This window comes from Antechinus flavipes, chromosome 6 (genome assembly GCF_016432865.1).
Source record: "Antechinus flavipes isolate AdamAnt ecotype Samford, QLD, Australia chromosome 6, AdamAnt_v2, whole genome shotgun sequence".
In the NCBI taxonomy this organism is placed as follows: Eukaryota; Metazoa; Chordata; class Mammalia; order Dasyuromorphia; family Dasyuridae; genus Antechinus; species Antechinus flavipes.
Window position 1 is genome coordinate 154,368,302 of NC_067403.1, and position 12,096 is coordinate 154,380,397.

The window sequence follows — 12,096 nt, forward strand, 5'->3', positions numbered from 1 at the left end:
AAAAAAAAAAAAAAAAAAAAAAAAAAAAAAAAAAAAGGAAAAAACCCAAATAGTGTCCTAAAAAGTAAGACACAAGTAAAGTAAACAACAATAAGTAACAAAGGATGAATATAAATAAATACAAAAGAATGCAACAATGTGTAAAAATAACATCAGGAATATAAGAATAACTGAAGCTAATAAAATTCAGGACAAAAAAAGATTTTTTTAAAGCAATATTGCAGGAAAGAGAATTTAAGGATGAGAATATTGTTTGGGGTGGATAATGTGATGATAACTCAAATCAAAAAGAAGGAAAAGTTATCCAATTTTATTATGCTTGTTTCCTCTTCCAAAGAGAAATGTCTTTGGACTAGAAAGGACAAAGAAACTAGGAAATAATAAGAAATTTATGTACGAGCTATCAGGAAAGAATTAAATTGTCCTTGATAATTTCAAGTTACCCACTCAAATGAACTATATTTTAAGGTTCTGAAAAAACCTGCAGATAGTACCTCTCATAGAGATTATGTGGACATAGCACAACAAGTTTCCCAGAAAAATACCATCAGCATGAAATTCATTCAAATTCTCTCAGAATCCCAGGGCAAAATCTGTTGTAAGGAAATATTCTTTATTCACCACTTTCGCTCTCAGCTAAATATCATTGTGTTCTATTTATATCACCAACTACTCATAATAATAACACTTTTACAGCTTAAACATAATCATCACAAATATCAAAGTAAAGGCATAATTTATAAATACATCACAATCCTTACATAAACTTGGGCCATACTTTCCCATCAATGCACTCAGTATTTGTTGAGGACACTACCTGACAGAGTCACAAGAGTGAAGAAAACCCATGTGTTCAAAGTAACTCCCAGTTTTGAAACTGCAAATTTCAACATCTTTTCTCTGACTCAGTAACTGTCTTCCCTACTAAGGTTGTGGAAAAAAATGAAGAGATACTGGCCAGATTATTTGATATTAGGCAGATTTGAAACCAGTTATATTATTGTATCCATTGTTTTCCTGCCCATTTGAAAAGAGTCTCATGGCTCTTGTATTATCGGGGTGTTAGTCAACAATTTTTTTTATCAATAACTAAGTTAAAAACATAGATAGCATGCTTATCATTATCTGTAGAAAGCTAGAAGGAATGACTAATATAGAAGATGATAGAATCAACATCCCAGAAAATGTGGACAACCTATAGCATTGGGACAACTTTATTATGATGAAATTGAACAAGGATGCATGTGATACTTTTGGATTAAAAAAACATTAATTTCAAATACATAAGGAATTCATAGCTACAGAGAAGTTTTTCTAACTTGAGTATTTGGGTACACTACTACTATAAGTGGTAGCACTACCAGTGCTAACAGTATGTCATGGAAAGAAAAAGACAAATGCAGTATTGGGTTACATGAAGGGAGGACTATTACCTAAGTAGGTCATAGTTTTCCTATACTTTGCCCTGGACTGATGTTGCTGGTTTAGGTTCTAGACATCATAAATTAAAAATAATATAGATAAGCTTCATAATAGAGCAGATAGAATAGTAAAGTTCTCAGTCATGTTAAATAAAGATAGATTTAGAAACAAAAACAAACAAACAAACAAACAAACAAAACAACCTGTGATATCACAGAAAAAAAAAAGTCTCAGTGTGGGTCATGAGAGCTGTATTCAAGTTTTTGAAGAGCTGTCAAATAAAGGAAGAATTGGATTTTTCCAGGTTAGTCCCAGAAAATAAAATAAAGAACAGTGGGGGGAGGGGTAGCAAAGAAACTAGTTTAGACCTATATCTAAAAAACTTTATTTCGATAACAGCTATTTAAAAATGGAATTGGCTTTCTTGAGGTTCTGAATTACTCTTCACAAGAGATGTCCAAGCACATATACACATGTGGAATATGTTGTTGAAAGTATTCTTACTCAGGCAAAAGTTGTACTAAATAGCTTCTGAGGTCACTTGCAACTCTGAAATCATGTTGTTCATTATCATTCACTAATGATTGGATATTTTTATACAAGTGGGAAAAGGGGCTACAATACTACTACTTGGTCTGTATCTCAAAGAAATTTAATAAATAAATGAATGAATAAATGAATATGAATGAATAAATAAGCAAACAAATGAATGAATGGATAAATAAACAAGCAAACAAATAAATGACTAAATAAATAAATAAAGGAAAAGATCCTATTTGTTCAAAAGTATTTATAGAAGGTTTTTTGTTTGTTTGTTTGTTTGTTTCTTGGTGGCTAAGAAATAGAAATTGAGGGGAGGGCCATCAACTGATAATTGCCTGAATAAGTTCTGATATATTATTTTGATGGAATATCATTATGCCATAAGAAATGATGAGCAAAATGATTTCAAAAAAATCTAGAAAAATTTAAATGAACTTAAGCAAAGTGGAGTAAATAGAATCAGGCAAACGTTGCACATAGTAACAGCAATATTGTTCAATGATGAATTGTGAATGGTTTAGCTATTCTCAACTATACAATGCTCCACAACAATCATAGAATTATGAAAAATTCTATATGCCTCCAGAGAAAAGATTGATATTGTCTGACTACAGACAAAAGTATATATTTTTCTCTTTCTTTTTTCTTCCTTCTTCCCTTCATTCTTTCATTCATTTCATTTTTTTTGTTCATGTCTTCTGATACAAATATCTAATATTGAAAGGTGTTATATCTGATTACTTGTCATCTCAGGGAAGGGAAAGGGAGAAAAGAAGAAAGAATTTGAAACTCAAAACATAAAAATATATATTGAAAATTATTCTAATATGTAATTGGGGGGAAATATTTTTTTAATAACAAGTATTTAAATGAACCTACTATGTGTAGTAACATCATGCTAAGTGCTTTATAAATAATTTTATTTGATTCTAACAAAACCTCTGTCAGGTAGATATTACTATTAATCACATTTTACAGCTGAAAAACCAGGAAAGTGCCTTGTCCAATGTAGCATAGATGCTAATTATCTGTGATCACATTTGAACTCAACTCTTTCTAACCCTAGGTCCAGTGCCTTATACCTAGCACCATCTGTAGTTGGAAATCTTTTTTTCTCATGTGTTGAATCAACAGAAGTGAAATAGAAAAGTAGGTTTAGCCTCCTCTGATGTTTCTGCATTTTCTATCACTGTCTGCCTTAAGAACTAATCAGATGCTGGTGGACAGCTTTGACAATCAGCAACACAAGATAAAGAGGTAGTAATCTTCTTCCTATAAAGCGAATTCCATATTTTTAATGCCCCATGAATCTTCCAGGGTCTCAATTGTCATAAATCACCTATAATTATCTACTTTTCAACTGCTAATGAATATTTAAGGAGAAAGAGAAAGACAAATAAAAATATCTAATTGTTGACTGATGTTTTGAAATTTTCTCCCTTGCATCAATCTAGATAGAATCCGAATAGACAATCAACAGTGTTCTGCCCCAAAATGCTGCATCCCCTCTGGCCAAGAAGAACTCATCCTCTTGCAAGAAAAAGTAAAAACTGGAGAACTTTCTGTTGATGATGCCTTGAAGAAATTCAAACAGTGGCAAACTGAAAAAAGTGGACTTGAAGTTATTCAGCAGGTAACCAGGCCCTGTTTTCAGAAATTATCTCTAGTCTCTCAACTTTTTTTTTTCAACTCTTCATGTCTTAGCCTACTCACCATCAACCTATGGTCCTCAAACTTTTTAAATAGGAGGCCAGTTCACTGTCCCTCAGACTGTTGGAGGGCCAGACTATAGTAAAAACAAAAACTTTGTTTTGTGGGCCTTTAAATAAACTTCATAGCCCTGGGTGAGGGGGATAAACGTCCTCAGCTGCCACATCTGGCCCACAGCCGTAGTTTGAGGACCCCTGTAGACCCATATACTTGTGATGATGAAAGTCTAAGATTAATCTCCATGGATTATCCCTCCAGTTCCAAAGTTATGCCTCCCTCCTTACCACAAAAAAAAAAATCCATTCTCTCAGTGCTCTTAAGGGGAAACAATTAGTACAATAATCTATACCAAATAAGAAGTGACTGATTTGAGTGTACTATGTTGCCCATCCCAAAGAAAATTTCATGTAAAAGAAAATATCTTTAGAAGTAATTAGTTAACCAAAAGAACAAATCTTTAATTGTATTTATGCAGTGTGGCAGAAGGGAAATCATTCAGAGCAGAGATCTGTCCTTAAATCACCTCACACAAGCAGTCTACTCTATTTTAGTCTAATGCCAGTCCTAGTTGTAGGTAAAGGGGGCTAGATCTGATATTCTTTGGATTTCACACATTAATAAGCATTATAGTAAGTCTAAGACTGTCTTAACAAACCAAAAAAAGGCTGTAAAAAGTACTTTGCCAAAAAATTCTAAAGGATAAGAAATATTTCATGTTAGACACAGGAGCCCTTGAAATGGCAGCACTGCCTTCTTCCCATTAACATTAAAAGGGATGAGAAAAGGCTGCTGCATGTGGGCAGTATGATTTTATTTAAGAGTTGAAGGAAGCCAAAAGGTAGAGATAATGAGGGAGAAAATCACAGGCATAAAAGAAAGCCAGTGAAAACACATAAAGTTGGGAAAAGGGATATCTTATTCAAGGAACAGCAAAAAGAGTATCACTGAATTACAAAGCACAATATGATACAATAAACTTCTATGAGATGCCTAAATCTGTGCCAGGCCCTATAGTAAATGGTGACAAAATGAGAAAAAAGCAAGACTGTCACTGCCTTCAAGAAGCTTATAATCTAATGAATGAAGACTAAATACAAAAGGAAGCCCAAAAGGATACTATTGGAAGGTAGAAAGGAAGACTGGCATATTAAGTCTTCTGTAAAGGAAATGCTTTTTTTTTTTCGCTCCATTCTTCAGAGCTCTAATCAGAGAGGCAGAAGCAATTGAGTATATATATACTTGGAAAAATACTATTTAAAAATAAATTAAATTTAAAATTTAAAAAGGAAAAATGTCAATTCAAGATATTTAATAGACAGAGATATGAGAGTAGAGATCAGGAGAGAGATTAGGGCTGGAAAGAGATCTGAAAATCATCTTCATATAAATGATAAAATAAACCCATGGGAACTGATGAGATCATCAAGTGAAACAGCATAGGGTGGTGTCATGGAAACAACAAACATGAATTTGGATAATCTTTTGTTATAGCAGAGGATAGATAGAAGGGCTTGGTGCACTGTGTTCATGAAGACTTGGACATGATTGAACAGCTGAATAACAAAAGAAAGAGAATAGGACCAGAATATAGCCTTGGGGAATATGAGATATAAAATATTAAATAATCAGGGATATAAGTACACATTGCATGTTGGCTTGCATGCTAGTTGGTTGGCAGCAGGAACAGGGAAGGAAAAGAAGGGCAGAACTAGCCTTCTTTTGAGTTATTACTTCTGTTCTTGAGTAACTTTCAAGTGCTGCTACAGCATAAAAACATACCATAGCTTGCAAAATTAAAATAAAATCTATTTCTACATTCCATTTTAGTCCATGACAAAACTATAATTATTAACATTTATTTGAGAATATGTTTCTTCCTAAGGAAAAGTTACGACAGCTCCGAGACTGCATTATTGGGAAGAGACCAGAAGAAGAACACTTCTATGGTAAATTAGCTAATTTTTTTTTAAACTTATGAGTAATAGATATGAAAAACTTCAGTAAAATCATTAGTTACCACATGGAGAATAGGAGCACAAATTTAGGACTGGAAGAAACCTCAGAAATCATCCCATCTAAATCCCTCATTTTACCAGCAAAGAAAATGAGGTCCAGAGAGGTTGAGTCTTGCCACACTAGTCAAATAAGGATTTGAAACCAGGTCCTCTGACTCCAAATCCCAGAGCTCTTATAACCATTCTCTTTGTTGGCACTGGGAACTTATCAATGTTGCTACTCCCTCCACCAAGGCAGATCACATGACTTCTCCATTACTTAATTTTTGTTCACCTCATCTCTAAATTCTCAATATGAGTTCCATCCACTATGCTAGGAGGGGTATTTTGCAAAATCTCTTTGTATGAAGATCATTGAGCACATAGGTAGCCCTTGGTCTTAAAATGTGACTGACTCACATTAGTTTCCATTTATATATCTCCCAGATAATATTCTTGAGTCCATAGCTTCTGCACTACTCTTTCTTAGATATAATATACTTGTCCACCATATACTCTGCCCTCTGGGTTACTCTCAAGCTTAATTCTTCAACAATTATACTGTTCCATGACCAACAGCCACACAACCATGCTAATAATTGATTACTATTACTCATGTTAAAAATTTTATAATTAATTCTATATCATTCTTAGCTATCAATTTTTCCTCTATCACACAGGTATGATCTATTCCTAATTATCCATATTAACTCAGACTGATTTCCCACATATCCCAGAATGCTTTAGGGAAGACTTCCCTTGCCATTAATTATCATGTGCTCAATGTTGAAAAACAAATTTAATTCTACTCTAAAGAAAACACAACTGATAAATTAAATTTATCCCAAATCACAATGCTTCCCAAAGCCTAATTTAAATTACTAGGATAATTATTACCAATGCTTTTTCATTCTTATCCATAGTTCTACTCACAAAGAATGCTGAGAATTGACTAAATTATTTTTATGACCCTAACTGTGCTGAAGAAGACTAGAAATTCACATATTCTTAAATATCAGGGATGAATATCTTCAATTAACAAGCATTAGTATATTCAAAGACTGAGAAAGGAAAAATGCAAAACAATAATTGCTATTAATAACCAATATTTATATAGCACTTTAAGGTTTATAAAACAATGGAGAGAGAGAGGGGGGGGAGGAAATAACGTTATCCCTGCTCTCAGGGTGATTAAAAATTAGTTAAAATGTAGTGGTTTAATATTAGAAATTTTATTATTTTATTTTTGATCCTCTGTGAAATTTCAGAATTACTTAAAAGGGGAAAAGTACCTTCCAACAGGGATGGAAAGAGGGAGGGGAAAAGAAGCATTGTTTAAACTTAATCCCTCAGAACAAACTAAGCAGTACTATTACCATATTTTTTTTCTTTCCAGATAAAATTACCATTGTACACCATCCAGATTGTAAGTATATCCAAAAACAAAGCTGTCCAAATCATAAACATAAAAAATTTAAGACTTCAATGTCTCTAGTTTAATAGCAGCCATTAGGTGCTCTAGGATTGTTTGGAAAGGACTATAATCAGCAAATAATGAAAATGAGTAAAGGTATTTGCAGAGGCAACTAGAGTTTATTTAGGCTACTTTAGGTCCAAGTCTGGTCTTGATTTTGAGGTTCAAATTTCCTTGGGTTACTAGTACTAATAGAAAGGGGAGGACAAAAAGAGTTCTTAAAGAAGTGATGCCTTTTTCTTGGCCTGAAGAACTTAAGGAGGGAAGTAATTCTGATATGAATAAAGCATCTATGAAATCCAAATTAAAAATTGAATCTTAGGTTAGTATCTTAGAGATCATCCATAGGCCTTTAAAAAAAAAAACCTGGATCTGTGATTTCATTGCTTTAGAAGATTCCTAGTGAAATACACATCTGACAATGTGAAATATGTATCCCTATGTACTCTCCCATTTCAGACTCATTTAATGGGAATGTTTTTATATTGTATTTAAAGCCTGACCTATAGCTGTGGAAATTAAGGGAAAAAAAACATAAGAAATGTTGGCATTATAAAAATTGATCATAGAATTAAGAGCTGGAAAGAACTTTCTAGACATTTAGTACAAACACTTCATTTTAGAAAACTTGAGTCCACTGAAAGGAAATCCCTCCCACTGCTATAGTAAATAACAGAATGCAAAGTCAGTTTAGAAACCCTAAACTCCAAATCAATGTGCTTTCTACTACAGTAGATCGAGATAGTTCGAAAGTAGAATTGTACCATAAAGAATAGAGAGTTAATTGCTGGAAATCTTGTCTTTGTAATGGTCTGCTCAGTCAGTCAGTAGGCATTTACATACAAAGGCAAAGGAGAATCCTTGCCTTCAATGAGTTCACAGTCTAAAGGAGAAGAACATGTGCAAAGAAATTTGTCCAAACAAGCTACAAATAAGATAAATTGTATATAATATCAGAAGAAGATACTTGTATTGAAGAAAATTAGGAAAGATTTCTCAAAAAAACAAAAATTCTAAGAGTTCAGCTGGAAATTTCTGCTGTGTATTAAACATTAGAGCCAGGTAAGGAGTGCTCCCAAAGCACTTATGTGTATTGGTATAATCTAAGGGAGGAGGATAGCAGTAATGATGAAATGGAAATTAATGAACCAGCTGTGAGATGATTATTATCATAATAAAAGGACTTTGTTCACAAATTTGGAGAGCATATCAAGGAAAGAAGGACTGCTGAAAATTATGGCAGGAGAATCTCAATCCATTGCCATCTTTCCTATATTATTTAAAGGAACCCTGATTACAAGATTTTTCCTACCAATATTATATGTAGGCATGAGAGGAGAGATTAAGAATGGAAGAAATAGATAAAGAGAGACAGAGACAGAAGGAAATAGTGAGAATGCATATGAGCCAAAGAATGGAAAAGTCTTTTCATGAATTGGAGGTAAAGTAATTTACTTCTCTATCATTGACCTTCATAGAATGTCAAAAAGGCAACTTTTTTTGTTCTCTGACTAGCATAGTAGGAAATAGAAGGATAAAAATATAAATATTAGAGGCTAGATGTGACTAGTAATTTAACTGAAATTCAGCCTAGTTTAAAGTTGGACTCACTAATGCCAGGAGAAAAAAGATACCAGGTCCTTCTCTCTTTCACATCACAATGAGCAACTGAACAAATCTTGTAGCCTCTCTACTTCCAACTATAGATAAATATATTTTATGATGTCATGGTTCCTTATGGGTGATAAAGTTTTTAATCACTGGTTTCCCTTTTCTTTTCTGTGCATTCCCTATAAAATGAACTATAAACACTAATATAAATTCTCTGTTTTTCCAGTTAAAGAAACTACCCAAAATGAAAACAGTTTGTATGGAACATCTGTTACCAATAAGGTATGTGTAGATTTACCTTAATTTATGCAAAACCAAATGGAAAAGATTCCTATTTGGGAGGCAATGAATAAGAAAGAATAAAGAACCTTTGAGACATAATGAAAGGCCAAAATTGGCTTTACCAAAATGTGGCCTGACAAACACTCTTTAAAATAAAAAAAATTAAAATTTTTTTAAAAGTAAACTCCCCCTTAAATAGTAGGGACAAAGATTTAAGATTAAAGTGATCTCCCACGTGTTTGTGATGCTCTGAATATTGTTTCCTTGACATAAGGAAGATGATGCTTCTTTGTGAAGATCTGTAATTCCTTAGAATTTTTGGAAAGTGTTCTTACTCAAAGAATCATCTACAAAACAAAATGCCATACTAATTCAATGTATTCATAAAGCAAATTTTTTTTCAAAGTAAAAGACAAGAAAAGTAAAATGTGCTTACTTCTACATATTTTATATGTATTTGTGTACATATATATTCATATGTCATTATATGTCTTGGTGGATAGTAAAGATTTTTTTAAAGTGTTTGTTAATCGATTGATATGATTATGAAAGACAAAGGGTATACAATCTAATGTCACTGCCCTTATCTGAAATAAATATAATTCTGTCTTTTTTTTTTCTTTCAGTTTTCCCCTCGAGCCCAGGTAGAAAAGGATTATGGTTTCTGTTGGAGAAAAGATAATTAAGGAGGTAAATGCTCAATTACATTTTAGATCTGCAAATGGAAAAACAGATAGGCATAAGCCTACATAACTATGACTCAGTATAAAATGGTCAACTGAGTACATTTGGAACTTTCAAATATTTCATTGGTTTTTCCTCTATGAATGAACACTTGTGACTTTACTGCTCTAAGTGATTGATTTTTTGAAAAATTTGTAGATAGAACTGTCACTGGATGTTAGATGAAACATTTCTATTTTTAATCCATTATTAAATGATATATTTCCTTATCATTTTTTTCAGAATATTTAATGGAATCTGAGAGCTTATAAATGGATCAAGTCTGAATTTGGATAATTTGATTTTTCAAAGGCTAGTTTATATTATGGCGAAAGAAATCTCTCTCTTAAATTGCCCTTGAATTTGAGAATTGAGACTATCTACAACTGAGTGGAAAAATGAACATTTCCATCATTAAGGCAAAATAATAATGACAATTAAAATATCTAATATTTATATAGGGCTTTAAGATTTGCAACATGCTTTATAGATCTTATTTCATCTCATTCTCACAACAATATTGGGAAATGGGTGTCAGTTATTATCCCAATTATTATAATGAGGAAACTGATACAGACATAGATTAAATAATTTGCCCAAGATCACATAGCTAGTAAATATTGGAGACCAGATTCTAATTCAGATCTAGTGCTCTATCTACTTAGCTATCTTAAAATATGAAAAATGACATAGATGCAGTCTTTGGGGCTGCATCTCACAAAATCAAATGCCATTAGAGCTTTTCTCTCCCATTTTTACAAATAGGTAGAAAAGATAGTTATGTGATTTTAATAGTATCAAAATTGTTAATCCAGGAATAAAGCAAAACACCTGACTCTCTGCATCCTCGTTGTGGAAAGAAAGAAGTACAAGTGTTAATTTGGGCAACTTTAATTTTTTGAAAGTACATTACTTTTTAGGATTTATTTTGAGCTAAATAATGTAAAAGGAAACAACTCTGAAATACTACTTAATTCCAATCAAAGCTGTGATCAATTATGCCCATCTCCTGTCAGAGAAGTGATGAATAAGTGGTCGATAATGAGACACACATCTTCAGAATTAGCTCACATGTTGATTTATTTCCCTTAACTAGCTATTCCATTATATGGAACTTCAGTTGGGGGGAGAAGGGAGGAAATTGGTGGATAATAATAGATTTAAATTTTAAAAATCAATAAAACATTTTTAAAATACCAAAAAAGGAACAAAAGGGGAGAAAAACAGATAGCTTTGTTACTACCTTGTTAAATATAACATATACTTTCAAAAACTAAATGTAAAAGAAATTTATAGGAAGCTATCCAGTGCAATAGATAGAATGTCTGGCCTGGAGACAAAGAGGACCTGAATTCAAATATAGTGTCAGACACTCCCTAGCAGTGTGACCTTGGGAATTTGTTGATCCTATTTGCTTTATCTTCTTCATCTGTAAAATGAGCTGGAGAAGGAAATGACAAACCTCTCAAGAAAATTCCAAAAGAGGTCATGAAGACTTGGACACAACTGAAAAAAAAATAGCTAAATGAAAAGTTCATAGTTTCTTTTGTAATCTTCTTCTTTGAATATTGAAATGTTTGTACTTTAATCATATTTTTAAAGTTTAAAGACTTTATAGATTCATTTTCTAAATTCATCAACATGAAACCTGTGTCCATGACATTTATAAACTGTTAGTAAATAACTACTATTCTCTTCTGTGTGTCTAAATGCATGGCCATGAAGGACAAATAAATCTTTTTATTTCTCTCTTTGCTCAATGTGAATAACTATTACTTCAAGATTTGTATCTTCCTTTGAATGGTTCTGCCATTTTAAACCTAACCTCAATAATTCATAATAGAATGCAATGTTCTCATTATAAACATGCCTGTTCATTTACTGTAATTAAATTGAATGTTTAAAACTATGCCTGATTTTTTCCAAATAAATACAGTATATTTTGTAATATAGACTATTTTGCTTTTTTCTATGCCTTTCAGATATTAAAATTATACAACAAATTCTTCTCAAAGATCTCAAATAAAACTCAATTTTTTCCAAAACAGAGAATAAAGAATTTTTCAAAAATTTTTAGCATTCAAAAATTGAATGACAAGGAAATTTCCTTTGATTCTTATGGATGTTGCAAATATTGGGAGGATTAGGTAAAAGGTAAAAAGCAGTTATTAAGCTCTTACAAAGAGAAAACAATCTAGCCAAATTCCTAAGGACAAAGGTAAAAAGAACTTTTGTCTCTTCCTACCCCCACACCCACACCCCAAACTCCCAGAATTAACTTTTGAATTTTCACAAATGAAGATTTTAGGATGCCCAATGGATATCCTAGCCCTGTCA

At 32.4% G+C, this 12,096-nt stretch overlaps 1 protein-coding gene across 1 annotated transcript in view; it reads left to right on the forward strand.

The window, feature by feature from the left end:
• BANK1 (B cell scaffold protein with ankyrin repeats 1) overlaps window positions 1–11,707 on the forward strand; it is a 400,016-nt gene extending 388,309 nt beyond the window's left edge. The window contains exons 12-17 of the mRNA XM_051965591.1: window positions 3,420–3,598; window positions 5,558–5,621; window positions 7,066–7,095; window positions 8,981–9,036; window positions 9,663–9,726; window positions 10,003–11,707. Coding sequence (XP_051821551.1) covers window positions 3,420–3,598; window positions 5,558–5,621; window positions 7,066–7,095; window positions 8,981–9,036; window positions 9,663–9,722 — 389 coding nt within the window. The 3' untranslated portion in view covers window positions 9,723–9,726; window positions 10,003–11,707. The remainder of the gene's footprint in view (window positions 1–3,419; window positions 3,599–5,557; window positions 5,622–7,065; window positions 7,096–8,980; window positions 9,037–9,662; window positions 9,727–10,002) is intronic.
• Window positions 11,708–12,096: the final 389 nt, after the last annotated feature.